Here is a 14,088-nt window from a genome sequence, read left to right as displayed (position 1 = left end):
TACATTATCATTGTCAGTACATCACTACATTATCATAGTCAGTACATCACTACATTATCATTGTCATTACATCATTACATTATCATTGTCCGTTCATCACTACATTATCATTGTCGGTTCATCACTACATTATAATTGTTGTCAGTACATCACTACATTATCATTGTCAGTACATCACTACATTATCATTGTTGTCAGTACATCACTACATTATCATTGTTGTTAGTACATCACTACATTATCATTGTAAGTACATCACTACATTATCATTGTTGTTAGTACATCACTACATTATCATTGTAAGTACATCACTACATTATCATTGTCAGTACATCACTACATTATCATTGTTACAGTACATCACTACATTATCATTTTAAGTACATCACTGCATTATCATTTTAAGTACATCACTGCATTATCATTGTCAGTACATCACTGCATTATTTCTGTGCATCACTATTTCAATACATACTCGTCAACAGGATATCTTTTGTATTGAATGCTTTCGCTCCAATGCATAAATATCTTCTTGAGGTGTCAAATTTAACCTATAAGCCCTTCAGCCGTGATCGATTACTACCTTTCTGTGAGAATGTGTAGAACGTGATGTTATGACATTATAGAGTAAACTAAATTGGTTGTGATGATTATTCAGATGCTACGTTGATTCGGAATGAACGCGACGTAACATTAAATTGTAAATGCTTTTTTTATTGCAGATGGACGCGCAAGCTGTTCTTCGGGGTCTTCTTGTCCTAATTGTAAATGTTGTCCTCACTGCAGGTAAGTTTTCGTGATGTCATTCTCACAGCAGGTATGTTATCGTGATGTCATCCTCACAGCAGGTAATCTATCATGACGTCATTCTGAAAGCAGGTATATTATCGAGACGTCATCCTCATAACAGGTGTGTTATTTGTCACAACAGGTGAGTTAACGAAACATCATCCTCAAAATAGAAGTACATTATATTATAAGATATGTATGTTGTTAATTGACTTGTACCTGTTAAACTTTTTGATGTATTTTGCCCGATACCTTCCGCGTTACAATTTTAGTACGATGTTTTGGTACATCGGCTGATTGAAACATCATGTTATTGGGTACATTTAGAACTGTTAGTAATTCGCATATTGTCTGATTAATTGTTTTGGCTACAGTGTTCTTGTTAGGTAGATTGTTTGACGTTTCATACACGTTTTGTTGTTTTACACATTGTTTATAATCATTTACACATTTAAAAAAGTGTTTGTGTACTTTATGATCGATTGTGCGTTTGGTACACTGTTTGATGGTGTTCAGTGACATTCTGTTACACAATGACGTGTGTCTCAGAATGTCAAAGACATTTTGATAAGACATGTTAGCTGGTGTATGGTATGTGATATACTGTGACGTGTCTAAGGTAAGATATAAGGTACAGTATTGTATATGACCAGTTTGCGTGATGATAGTTTAGACATGTGGATTCTAGGTACCAGACACGACCTGCCCCGTAGACAACATGTACACACTCAGTTTGTCTGTGTACAGATGGAATATCATTAACATAAATTTCTGGTTAATCAGTATATTCACATTAACTATTGTGACATTTCATCACCGTCGTAGTTAATAAATGTGACGTGTTTCTCTGTTTCTCGAACCTTCCGGAAATCATTATCATTTTCGCCTAAACAGATCCGGAACGTCACAATTACATTTTATTTCATCAATATCTCGTATTGAGGGTTGGGTGGGAATGTTTGGAGTGGTGTGTGGTGGTTGTATGTGTTTGGGTTGGTGTGGATGTTTGGGGTGAAGTGGGGTGGATGTATGTGTTGTGGGGTGGGTGGGGATGTTTGGGGTGGAGTGTGATGGTTGTATGTGTTTAGGTGGGTGGAGATGTTTAGGGTGGAGTGTGATGGGTGTATGTGTTTAGGTGGGTGGGGATATTTGGGGTGGAGTGCGGTGGTTGTATGTGTTGTGGGGGTGGATGGCGATGTTTGGGTGGAGTGTGGTGGTTGTATGTGTTTAGGTGGGTGGGGAAGTTGGGGGTGGAGTGTGATGGTTGTATGTGTTTAGGTGAGTGGGGATGTTTGGGGTGGAGTGCGATGGTTGTATGTGTTTAGGTGGGTTGGGATATTTGGGGTGGAGTGTGATGGTTGTATGTGTTTTGGTGGGTTTGGATGTTTAGGGTGGAGTGTGATGGTTGTATGTGTTTAGGTGGGTTGGGATGTTTGAGGTGGAGTGTGATGGTTGTATGTGTTTAGGTGGTTGGGGATGTTTGGGGTCGGGTGCGGTGGTTGTATGTGTTGTGGGGTGGGTGAGGATGTTTGGGGTGGGGTGTGATGGTTGTATGTGTTTAGGTGGGTAGGGATGTTTGGGGTGGAGTGTGATGGGTGTATGTGTTGTGGGGTTGGTGGGGATGTTTGGGGTGGAGTGCGGTGGTTGTATGTGTTGTGGGGTGGGTGGGGATGTTTGGAGTGGAGTTTGATGGTTGTATGTGTTTAGGTGGGTGAGGATGTTTGGGGTGGAGTGTGGTGGTTGTATGTGTTTAGGTGGGTGGGGATGTTTGGGGTGGAGTGTGGTGGTTGTATGTGTTGTGGGGTGGGTGGGGATGTTTGGGGCGGAGTGTGATGGGTGTATGTGTTTAGATGGGTGGGGATGTTTGGGGTGGAGTGTGATGGTTGTATGTGTTGTGGGGTGGGTGGGGATGTTTGGGGTGGAGTGCGGTGGTTGTATGTGTTGTGGGGTGGGTGGGGATGTTTGGGGTGGAGTGCGGTGGTTGTATGTGTTGTGGGGTGGGTGGGGATGTTTGGGGCAGAGTGTGATGGGTGTATGTGTTTAGGTGGGTGAGGATGCTTGGGGTGGGGTGCGGTGGTTGTATGTGTTGTGGGGTGGGTGGGGATGTTTTGGGTGGAGTGTAGTGGTGGTATGTGTGTAGGTGGGTGGGGATGTTTGGGGTGGAGTGTGATGTTGTATGTGTTTAGGTGGGTGGGGATGTTTGGGGTGGAGTGTAGTGGTTGTATTGTTTAGGTGGGTGGGGATATTTGGGGAGTGCGGTGTTTGTATGTGTTGTGGGGTGGGTGGGGATGTTTGGGGTGGAGTGCGGTGGTTGTATGTGTTGTGGGGTGGGTGGGGATGTTTGGGGTGACGTGTGATGGGTGTATGTGTTTAGGTGGGTGAGGATGCTTGGGGTGGGGTGCGGTGGTTGTATGTGTTGTGGGGTGGGTGGGGATGTTTTGGGTGGAGTGTAGTGGTGGTATGTGTGTAGGTGGGTGGGGATGTTTGGGGCGGAGTGTGATGGTTGTATGTGTTGTGGGGTGGGTGGGGATGTTTGGGGCGGAGTGTGATGGGTGTATGTGTTTAGGTGGGTGAGGATGCTTGGGGTGGAGTGTGATGGGTGTATGTTTTTAGGTGGGTGGGGATGTTTGGGGTGGGGTGCGGTTGTTGTTGGGTGTATGTGTTGTGGGGTGGGTGGGGATGTTTTGGGTGGAGTGTAGTGGTGGTATGTGTGTAGGTGGGTGGGGATGTTTGGGGCGGAGTGTGATGGTTGTATGTGTTGTGGGGTGGGTGGGGATGTTTGGGGGCGGAGTGTTATGGGTGTATGTGTTTAGGTGGGTGAGGATGCTTGGGGTGGAGTGTGATGGGTGTATGTTTTTAGGTGGGTGGGGATGTTTGGGGTGGGGTGCGGTTGTTGTATGTGTTGTGGGGTGGGTGGGGATGTTTTGGGTGGAGTGTAGTGGTGGTATGTGTGTAGGTGGGTGGGGATGTTTGGGGCGGAGTGTGATGGTTGTATGTGTTGTGGGGTGGGTGGGGATGTTTGGGGCGGAGTGTGATGGGTGTATGTGTTTAGGTGGGTGAGGATGCTTGGGGTGGAGTGTGATGGGTGTATGTTTTTAGGTGGGTGGGGATGTTTGGGGTGGGGTGCGGTTGTTGTATGTGGGGTGGGGTGGGTGGGGATGTTTTGGGTGGAGTGTAGTGGTGGTATGTGTGTAGGTGGGTGGGGATGTTTGGGATGGAGTGTGGTGGTTGTATGTGTTGTGGGGGTGGATGGGGATGTTTGGGGTGGAGTGCGGTGGTTGTATGTGTTGTGGGGTGGGTGGGGATGTTTGGGGCGGAGTGTGATGGGTGTATGTGTTTAGGTGGGTGAGAATGCTTGGGGTGGGGTGCGGTTGTTGTATGTGTTGTGGGGTGGGTGGGGATGTTTTGGGTGGAGTGTAGTGGTGGTATGTGTGTAGGTGGGTGGGGATGTTTGGGATGGAGTGTGATGGTTGTAAGGGTGGTACAGATCGTCAGTGTTGTATCAGTTTTTTCCTAATTGGACATAATTTTGCACATAAATGTTAAAATTACTTTTTTAAAGCATTCGCTAAGATAATCATTGAACACGGTTAAAGCAAATTTAAAGGTTTTATTGCATGAACTGTCGTAAAGTATGAGACAGGAGCAATAAAGGACGACTGTGTCAGAAAGTGTCCAGTCTGTCTTAGTAGTAAAACCATAATTTTCAAAATAGGAAACTTAGGACGGAAGATCATTAATCTATTGTTGTGTCATTGAAAACAAAGGACAGAGAAGATTACTACGATGATGATTTGTAAATGTGTGTGTGTTGTGATGGAAACCACATAGACAATACAGTAAAACATGACCGCTTTCTATGACTAAATATGCAATGAAATTTAGTTTGCTAAATAAAGCGGATTACATTGTATGGAGATAAGAGTGTGCAGTGTACCCTGATACTAAAACAAATATTTTTAATTATTGATGGTAAATTCTCGTTGTTTACAGCCGAGTTTAACAGGGTGTGTTTCTATAGCGGCTGGTCACTTTATCGGGACAGGAAGTTAGGTCTGGCCCCTGAAGACATCGACCCCTACCTCTGTACCCATATTGTGTTCGCCTATGCTACTCTTGACGACACAGGAACTCAGCTGCGGGCGCCGGACGGCTATGAAACTGAGGAACTTAATCTGTAAGTTGAAAAAAACACCAAAAAACAATGAAAAAAAAAATAAAAACAAAACAAAAAATCACCACCCGTCGGTACGTACATCCCCTGGATAGTTGGACTGAAAAAACCGTGTTCACTCCAAGATCACTAATTATAGAAAGAATGCCCATATGCTGTTCCTTGTGACAGCCACACATAAATATTATACATCGTATATTTGGCAAGCCAGGTTGTCGTTATTCATAGAGCATTATTGCTCCTGTTCGTGACCAAAGTAAATAAGGTATAGATTTTATCAAATAAGATATCTTCTTAGTTTATAAGATATCTCATTTCAAGTTTAAGATACCTTATTTACTCAATCGGATATCTGACTTTCCAAATAAGGTTTCTTATTCATTAAATCAGATACTGATTCACCAAATAATGTTTGTTATTTACTCAATCAGGTATCTGATTTTCTAAATAAAGAAGCTAATTTACCAAATAAGGTTCCCTATTTACTCAATAAGATAATTTGATTTACCAAATAAGGAAACTTATTTACTAAATTAGATATCTACTAAATGAAATATGTAGTTAAGTAAGTAAAACGCCCTACAAAGAAAATCAAAATAAGACATCTAAATTATTAGATAATGAAATATCACACTTAATAAATTAGATATCGTATAAGAAAGGGATTTTATAAAGAACAAGATTTTCGTGAGACCGACAATGTTTACAAATGAATACTTCCTTTATTACGTAAAAAACATCTGTGGTTTTAGGGGCAGCAGAAAAGGTAACAGAGTTTACCACCATCAACACGATTTCCGTTACGCCTATTAAATTAACATGTTGATGCTGTTTGTGAAAGGAAGATAAGCCAATGGGGCTTCCGAGTGATAAAGCAGGTTTTATTATTTCAAATTCAAATCTCTTTTTTCAGCGTACACGAATAAAATAAAATAATATAAAGAAAGGGTTGATATTCCGTGTGGTACATTTATTGTAAAGAAAGGGCTGATATTCTTTGTGGTACATTTATTGTAAAGGAAGGGTTGGTATTCTGTGTGGTACATTTATTGTAAAGAAAGGGCTGATATTCTTTGTGGTACATTTATTGTAAAGGAAGGGTTGGTATTCTGTGTGGTACATTTATTGTAAAGGAAGGGCTGATATTCTATGTGGTAAATTTATTGCAAAGGAAGGGTTGGTATTCTGTATGGTACCTTTATTGTAAAGAAAGGGCTGATATTCTGTGGTGCATTTATTGTAAAGAAAGTTCCGATATTCTATGTGGTAAATTTATTGCAAAGGTAGGGCTGATATTCTGTATGGTACCTTTATTGTAAAGAAAGGGCTGATATTCTTTGTGGTACATTTATTGTAAAGAAAGGGCCGATATTCTTTGCGGTACATTTATTGTAAAGAAATGGCCGATATTCTATGTGGTACAGACATTGTAAGGGTATATCTATGCATACTACAATGAGGACTAATGAGTAACACTTCACAGTGAAAACTGACTAGTTTGGTGTTCATCGCTGATTCAGAGAATTTCTATTTTTAAGAATTAATTTCGGAGAATTCACTTTTTGACTCTTATGATGTAGCGGAATATACCTACGCAAGTAGTTAACTATAAACATGTTGCTTTACAAAACTAATTATGTTTGTTTCTTTACCTTTCTCTCTGGAGTACATCTAATTAGTATAGCCCATTGTTGGTGTTCCCGACACGTTCTTCGTGATTGAGGTACCGGAACATGTTCTTAGTCATTTTCGAACCAATAATAACGTATCATCTGAACACACACATAGCAACAAGTGCGGGTGAGGTATGAGTGAACTGCGAGTGAGGTATGAGTGTCTTTTTTAAATGACAACACGGATGATTTTCAGGTTCCGGAGGTTCCACAGCATGCGTTCCAAGAACGAGGACCTGACGATGATGTTGTCAGTTGGAGGCTGGGCCACTGACAGTAAATTGTTTTCTAAGACCGTTTCCTCGGAGGCAAATATGCAGCGCTTCGCCGAGGAAGCCATAAACTACCTTCGTAAACACGACTTCGACGGCCTGGATATCGACTGGCAGTTCCCGGCTACTCGAGGAAGTCCACCAGAGGATGTACAGCGCTTCTACAGATTCTTGAGGGTTAGTAACAATATCGTAATAGGAGTGTACGTTTCTAAACAGGACGTTCACTTTTCCTTTGAAGTAATATCATAATGTGTATGCTTCTATAGACTACAAAATTCGAAATTTCAGGAAAAAAATCAGGATTTAGTGATGTTACCGAGTATTTAGGATGTTCCAGTCCCAATGCAGAATTACATATTTATTTCTACATAACAAATAAAGATATGTAATAATAAGATATTACTGTATGTTACTTGATAGAGTAGGTAACATTGGATAGCTATGTGGAAGTGTTACTATATATAGAAGGTAACATTGGATAGCTATGTGGAAGTGTTACTATATATAGAAGGTAACATTGGATAGCTATGTGGAAGTGTTACTATATATAGAAGGTAACATTGGATAGCTATGTGGAAGTGTTACTATATATAGAAGGTAACATTGGATAGCTATGTGGAAGTGTTACTATATATAGAAGGTAACATTGGATAGCTATGTGGAAGTGTTACTATATATAGAAGGTAACATTGGATAGCTATGTGGAAGTGTTACTATATATAGAAGGTAACATTGGATAGCTATGTGGAAGTGTTACTATATATAGAAGGTAACATTGGATAGCTATGTGGAAGTGTTACTATATATAGAAGGTAACATTGGATAGCTATGTGGAAGTGTTACTATATATAGAAGGTAACATTGGATAGCTATGTGGAAGTGTTACTATATATAGAAGGTAACATTGGATAGCTATGTGGAAGTGTTACTATATATAGAAGGTAACATTGGATAGCTATGTGGAAGCGGTACTACGTGGCCGGTAAGGTAATTATATATAACTATATACTGAGTGTAAGAAACAGTACTTAAAGGGGTATGTTACATAATTCTTTTGTAAGACATGCTTACTGAGATATGCCGTTTGATTTCTTCAGCTGCTCCAGTGGGAGTTTGAGCACGAGGAGGAGCCAGATGACAAAAGTACCCTCATCCTTACCATCTCTGTTGACCCCACGGTAGAGCGGGCCTCGATGTCATACGACCTACCTAGATACTCCAGGTACCGTGTACTTAATAAAAACACCCGAAGTCAATGAGGCCATATTAAGCTAAATCAGGGACCTGTGTGTAATAGCATGTACCTGTGTATTTTCAAAAACATTTTCTTCCGGTTGGTAAAGTCAATAGAATATAAGTTCTTATCACACAATTACAGAATGACGTTTCGATGAGTTACACGGTCATCATCATCAGACAAATGACCAGTGTGGAGTGTACTAGCACTGACGTACGCAGTGTACGAGATGGTAAAAAATCGACCAACCTTTTTGGCTGTACTATAATCCTACGTATACTAAAGTCGAAAATAGATGGTAAACAGTTTATAGACCAGATGGTAACGATGTACTGTAGTCAGTTCAGCTACGCTTTGTTTAACATGTGCGAGAGTCTGTAAGTTGGTACTGGCATTACTCTCTGGAATTCTGTGTATAATTTATGAACTTTTATATTTTCATGTTCTTATACATCTTCCTCATTTTGCATGTTCTGGACGTTTGCTAATCAATGACTAGTATGACTTTGAACTGTTGTTACAAGTAGTTCACGAGTAAGTAATGATTATGGCTCATAGAGATCTTTATGGTACCCAAAATGGTAATGTGCTAGGCGTACAATGTAATATACTATGTACTTGTGTAATCCTTGTAGACATCACCAGGGGCGGGGCTAATGTGTTATACCATGTGCCCGTGTAATCCTTGTAGTCAGCATCGGGGGCGGGGCCTATGTATTATACCATGTACCTGTGTTGTCCTTATAGACAACACCAGGGGCGGGGCCTATGTATTAACCATGTACCTGTGTTGTCCTTATAGACAACACCAGAGGCGGGGCCTATGTGTTATATACCATGTACGGTGTAATCCTTGTAAACAGCATCAGGGGCCGGGCCAATGTGTTATACCATGTACCCGTGTTATCCTTGTAGACAGCATCAGGGGCGGGACCTATGTGTTATACCATGTACCCGTGTAATCCTTGTAAACAGCATCAGGGGCAGGGCCTGTGTGTTATACCATGTACCCGTGTAATCCCTGTAGACAGCATCAGGGGCTGGGCTTTTATGTTATACCATGTGCCCAAGACATCTCCATGGTTGACGTCACTGTCTTAAACGACGTCCGTACATGATCCGTGCAAAAATACAGTGTTCCCGGATAATCCCTGTATATAGGGCCAGGGTTGGGACCCTTGTATACCATTTCCCCGTAATATTTGTGTTGAAAGTGCGAGGGATGGTGTCTCTGCGTCAGGGGATGGGCCTCCGTGTCATACGACACCCCTATATAATCTGTGTGGACATCGTCAGGGTGGTGGTCCGTGTTTATACCAGGAACACTACTGGCCTCTGGGAGCTGAACAGACAGGTTTCCAATAAACAACACTTCTTCACTCGATAGGTAATAGAATTAATAAGACGCCTGACGAGATGATTCATCAAGGTAATGGCGTGATAGGTTTTTATTAAAGTTAATGACTTTTTATACACATTCTAATGTTTAATCTGATTTAGCATACATCATACAAAACACAAATTAGAATTAAAAATGGGAATGAAATGCATCTCTACTGTCTATCATGCATGTCAAAAAACCGCTACGAATATCTACATCAAAGTAAGTTGTGTTGACAATAGGACGTAGGATCCATCAATCGGACAGACAATGGTAAGAATGAAAATCAATCACTTTAATTAATCGATAGGATATATATTAAGATTAAAACCGATTTAATCAAATGCTGATTGTGAAATTCTTGATTAGTAAGGAATTATGTCATATTTGTATTTAGCATAATAAGTATTACATAACCATATTAACAGCTCCTATATCATTGATAACTCCAGTAATGATAACAACTCCTGTATCATTGATACCTCCAGTAATGATAACAATCCTGTGTCATTGATAACTCCAGTAATGATAACAACTCCTGTATCATTGATAACTCCAGTAATGATAACAACTCCTGTATCATTGATACCTCCAGTAATGATAACAATCCTGTGTCATTGATAACTCCAGTAATGCTGATAACAACTCCTGTATCATTGATAACTCCAGTAATGATAACAATCCTGTGTCATTGATAACTCCGGTAATGCTGATAACAACTCCTGTATCATTGAAAACTCCGGTAATGATAACAACTCCTGTATCATTGATACCTCCAGTAATGATAACTATCCTGTGTCATTGATAACTCCAGTAATGCTGATAACAACTCCTGTATCAATGATAACTCCAGTAATGATAACAATCCTGTGTCATTGATAACTCCGGTAATGCTGATAACAACTCCTGTATCATTGATAACTCCGGTAATGATAACAACTCCTGTATCATTGATACCTCCAGTTATGATAACAATTCTGTGTCATTGATAACTCCAGTAATGCTGATAACAACTCCTGTATCATTGATAACTTCAGTAATGATGCTAACAACTCCTGTATCATTGATACCTCCAGTTATGATAACAATTCTGTGTCATTGATAACTCCAGTAATGCTGATAACAACTCCTGTATCATTGATAACTTCAGTAATGATGCTAACAACTCCTGTATCATTGATAACTCCAGTAATGATAACAACTCCTGTATCATTGACAACTCCAGTAATGCTGATAACAACTCCTGTATCATTGATAACTTCAGTAATAATAACAACTCCTGTATCATTGATAACTGCAGTAATGATAACAACTCCTGTATCATTGATAACTCCAGTAATGATGACAACAGTACATGAATTATACATTAACTTGGGAGTAACTACTCAGCCGAGTACAATATTTCCTTGCTGAATGGTCAGTCAGTGTATTCCAGGGTCTTTGTCTTTGAGACCCACGTTAAAGCATAATCTGAACTCAGCGTAACTACATTTTAAAATGATCACCGGGAAGCAAATCGTAAGACTTTATACAAATCACGATACGGACAAATAGAGACGATTCCTTTACAAATACACACTATATTTAACTGGTTTATCTCCCATTAAAGACATACATATCAACAGTTTGTCAGATTTTTGGCGTTTGTTTCAATGTAATGTAGGTGTCTATACAAACTGATGATCGGCGGCCATGTTGATGCTTTTTAATTGACAAAAAGAAGTAATCTGCTGTCAAAGTTGAGAGGTTAATCGATCAGAATTGCTAGAGGTCAAAGACGACCAATTGGAGACTTTAAAAGTGTTCACACAATGCGATGTGTAAACAATAACACTGCTACGAAGTTTACCACGTGGCAAATCGGTTGTGTAACTGACGTAGTTATGGGATAAAATAACTTTTGTATCGTTCGTAGAGATGTTGATAACAACAGCCACTTTAGCACCAACGGTTTTAATTACAATATCAGGAACCGTATTCACGAAACCGTTCCCATGCTCAATCATGAATGTTATGCTCAAGTCTTGTATCTTGTTTCAGTTAAAAGTGAATAAGAAAGGCTGATTTTGTTACGGATTTGAAAATATTTTGAAAAGACTTCAAGTCAAATGCTGTATTCAATGTTTATATTTGGCATTTGTATTAATGGATATGATTTAGGTGAATTATGAAAAAGTTATCTTGAGTACACAATCTATGCTTGAGCATGAGAACAGTTTCATGAATACGGGCCCTGATTTTTGCGACATACATTGTAAGTAAGAACCAAAGTTTGATTAGAACATGGTCATAGGTTTCGGACTCGTTTGCTAGGTTTTGGTGTCCTCCGATGTTTTTTGTTAATTGTTTTCTGAAAATGGTTGAAGTCTGTGATCATTGATTGCATGCAGATTTCAGTCGTTGACATAACATTGATTACTGGTATAGAAATAGATGGAGCTGAAGTTGGCAGCGGATTCGTAATTGGAGATTCGAATAACACATCCACTGCTACCTTTAAAAAGCAGAATTATTTATCACTGAACTGTCATTACATTACCTTCTTATCTCGTAGATATGTCATTGTTTATCTATCGTCTTTTAACCCCGTTTCTTTTTACAGGTGGGTGAACTGGATAAACATGAAGATGTTCGACTTCTATGGCCACTGGGACGACCCTAGTATTGCAAATCACCACAGCGCCCTCTACAGTGCTCACGATCCCAAGAATGTGGTGAGTACGCGGCATTGAGCGTGATGTAAGCAAGTCATGATGTGTATGTTGTGACGTCAGAAATAGCTAGAAGCTGTGCGTACAAAAAGCATTTCTCACTACAGAGCTTGTGTGACACCGTGTTTACAATCCAACAATATGACGTCACATTTCTCATGACACCGTGTGGGCACTCACGATTCCTTCTGTACGACGATATCAATAAACATGCCTGACATCAGAGCTCTCGTGACATCAGCTGACACTTCCGTTTCGTGTATCTAGTTAAATATCTGATCTTATGATTGCTTTACCTTTCGTCGGATGTTCGGAATATCACTGTACTTTACCCCTTCCTTTGTATCTTCGTAAAATTACATTCACTCTTTGGTAATGAAGTGTTTCATCCGATTGAATTCTTTCAGAACAACCTGAGCCGATACTGGGTAAACAAGGGAGTACCACGTCACAAGATTGTAATAGGTCTACCCATGTTCGGGCGCTCCTTTACTCTAGCCAACACCAACTATACACAACCCGGAGCGCCAACCATCGGTGCAGGCTCCGATAACGGAGACGGATATCCCATTTCTCAGGTTAGTCCTATGTCTTGTCCCACGCCTTTTTTTGGCACAAGGAAAGATACTTGTTACAATATGACAAGGGTAATTATAAGGTTACAATAAATCTATCAGTTTCAATTTATTTTAGTAAAATAATATGTGGTTGATCGTGTTTCTACACACACCTTGTATTCTGGTCTATGATTATAATTTTACTTTTTCGCAGAGTTCCTACGGTATATTTAAGATTAACTGGAAGCAACACATAATTATATATACATTCTTTATGAAAATTTTGTAGCTTTGTCACCTGATCAAAAACGGCGCAAGAGAAATGATGATTTCAGATAAGCGTGTGCCTTACACAATCGTTGGGGATGAGTGGATCGGTTACGACAACCCCGAGAGTATCAAACAAAAGGTAGGTTTCCGTAACTGTATGATGAAATATGGAATATTTCTGTTGTATTCAATAGATATGGGAATGGTACGGAATGGCTGTCATACAAAAGTGCTCAATATTATTTTACAGGCTCGCATCGTCTTCAACAACTTCCTTGGTGGCATCATGATATGGACCTTAGATATGGACGACTATCGTGGCGCGTGCGGTAGGCCTTATCCTCTCATGAACGCTGCCCTGGACGGTCTTCACGCGCGTCATGGTTATAATGAACTCATCACAAATGCCAAGCAGGACCAGGCCCAACAGGCAGCCGCTAAGAAGGAAATATATCGACAGAGGGCACTCGGCTGGCAAATGCAGGACCAACAAGAAAAGATTCATAGCCAACAAAGAGGGGGTCGTGGGCGGGGCTGGTGAGCTTTAACACGCGACATGACCGACACAGGGTGTTCAGGTGTAGTTTAAAAAACTTTAAGGATACCAATTCTTTTGCGTTGTAATAATCTCACGAGAATAAAACGTTTATTTTATGCTTAGTTTGGCGTATCATTTATACACAGCGATCGTCGCTACCAGAATCATGAACTAGTCCCACGTTTATTGGGCATATCATGATCAATACTGAAAATTTAAATCGTGAAACTTAACTTTTTCGTCCTTTATGCTCCCTACCAAGTATATATATACAAGGCTGCCCCAAAACGGGTTTATCCTACTTCCCCTTAAAAATACCACAATCCATACCGACGCGGCAGTATCGTACCGCCTCCTCTCCAAATATGAAACAATCCATACCAAACAGTCGCTTCTCGCCTCCTCTCCAAATATAAAACAGTCCGTACCAAACAGTCTCTTCTCTCCCCCTCTCCAAATATAAAACTGTCCATACCAAACGGT

General features: G+C 40.3%; 1 protein-coding gene across 1 annotated transcript; it reads left to right on the top strand.

Moving 5' to 3' along the window:
* The first annotated feature begins 722 nt into the window (after nucleotides 1-722).
* LOC132545725 (putative chitinase 1) lies at nucleotides 723-13,608 on the top strand. Its single transcript, XM_060209414.1, has 8 exons — nucleotides 723-786; nucleotides 4,783-4,966; nucleotides 6,833-7,085; nucleotides 8,009-8,133; nucleotides 12,132-12,243; nucleotides 12,648-12,818; nucleotides 13,087-13,206; nucleotides 13,318-13,608. Exons 1-8 carry the CDS (start codon nucleotides 723-725, stop codon nucleotides 13,606-13,608), a joined length of 1,320 nt encoding a protein of 439 aa, XP_060065397.1.
* The last annotated feature ends 480 nt before the right edge of the window (nucleotides 13,609-14,088 follow it).

This window comes from Ylistrum balloti, unplaced genomic scaffold (genome assembly GCF_031769215.1).
Source record: "Ylistrum balloti isolate Yb309-2 unplaced genomic scaffold, AGI_CSIRO_Ybal_v1 Utg369852, whole genome shotgun sequence".
Taxonomy (NCBI): Eukaryota; Metazoa; Mollusca; class Bivalvia; order Pectinida; family Pectinidae; genus Ylistrum; species Ylistrum balloti.
Note: the sequence above shows the minus strand (reverse complement) of the source record. Positions and strands in the feature narration are given on the sequence as shown.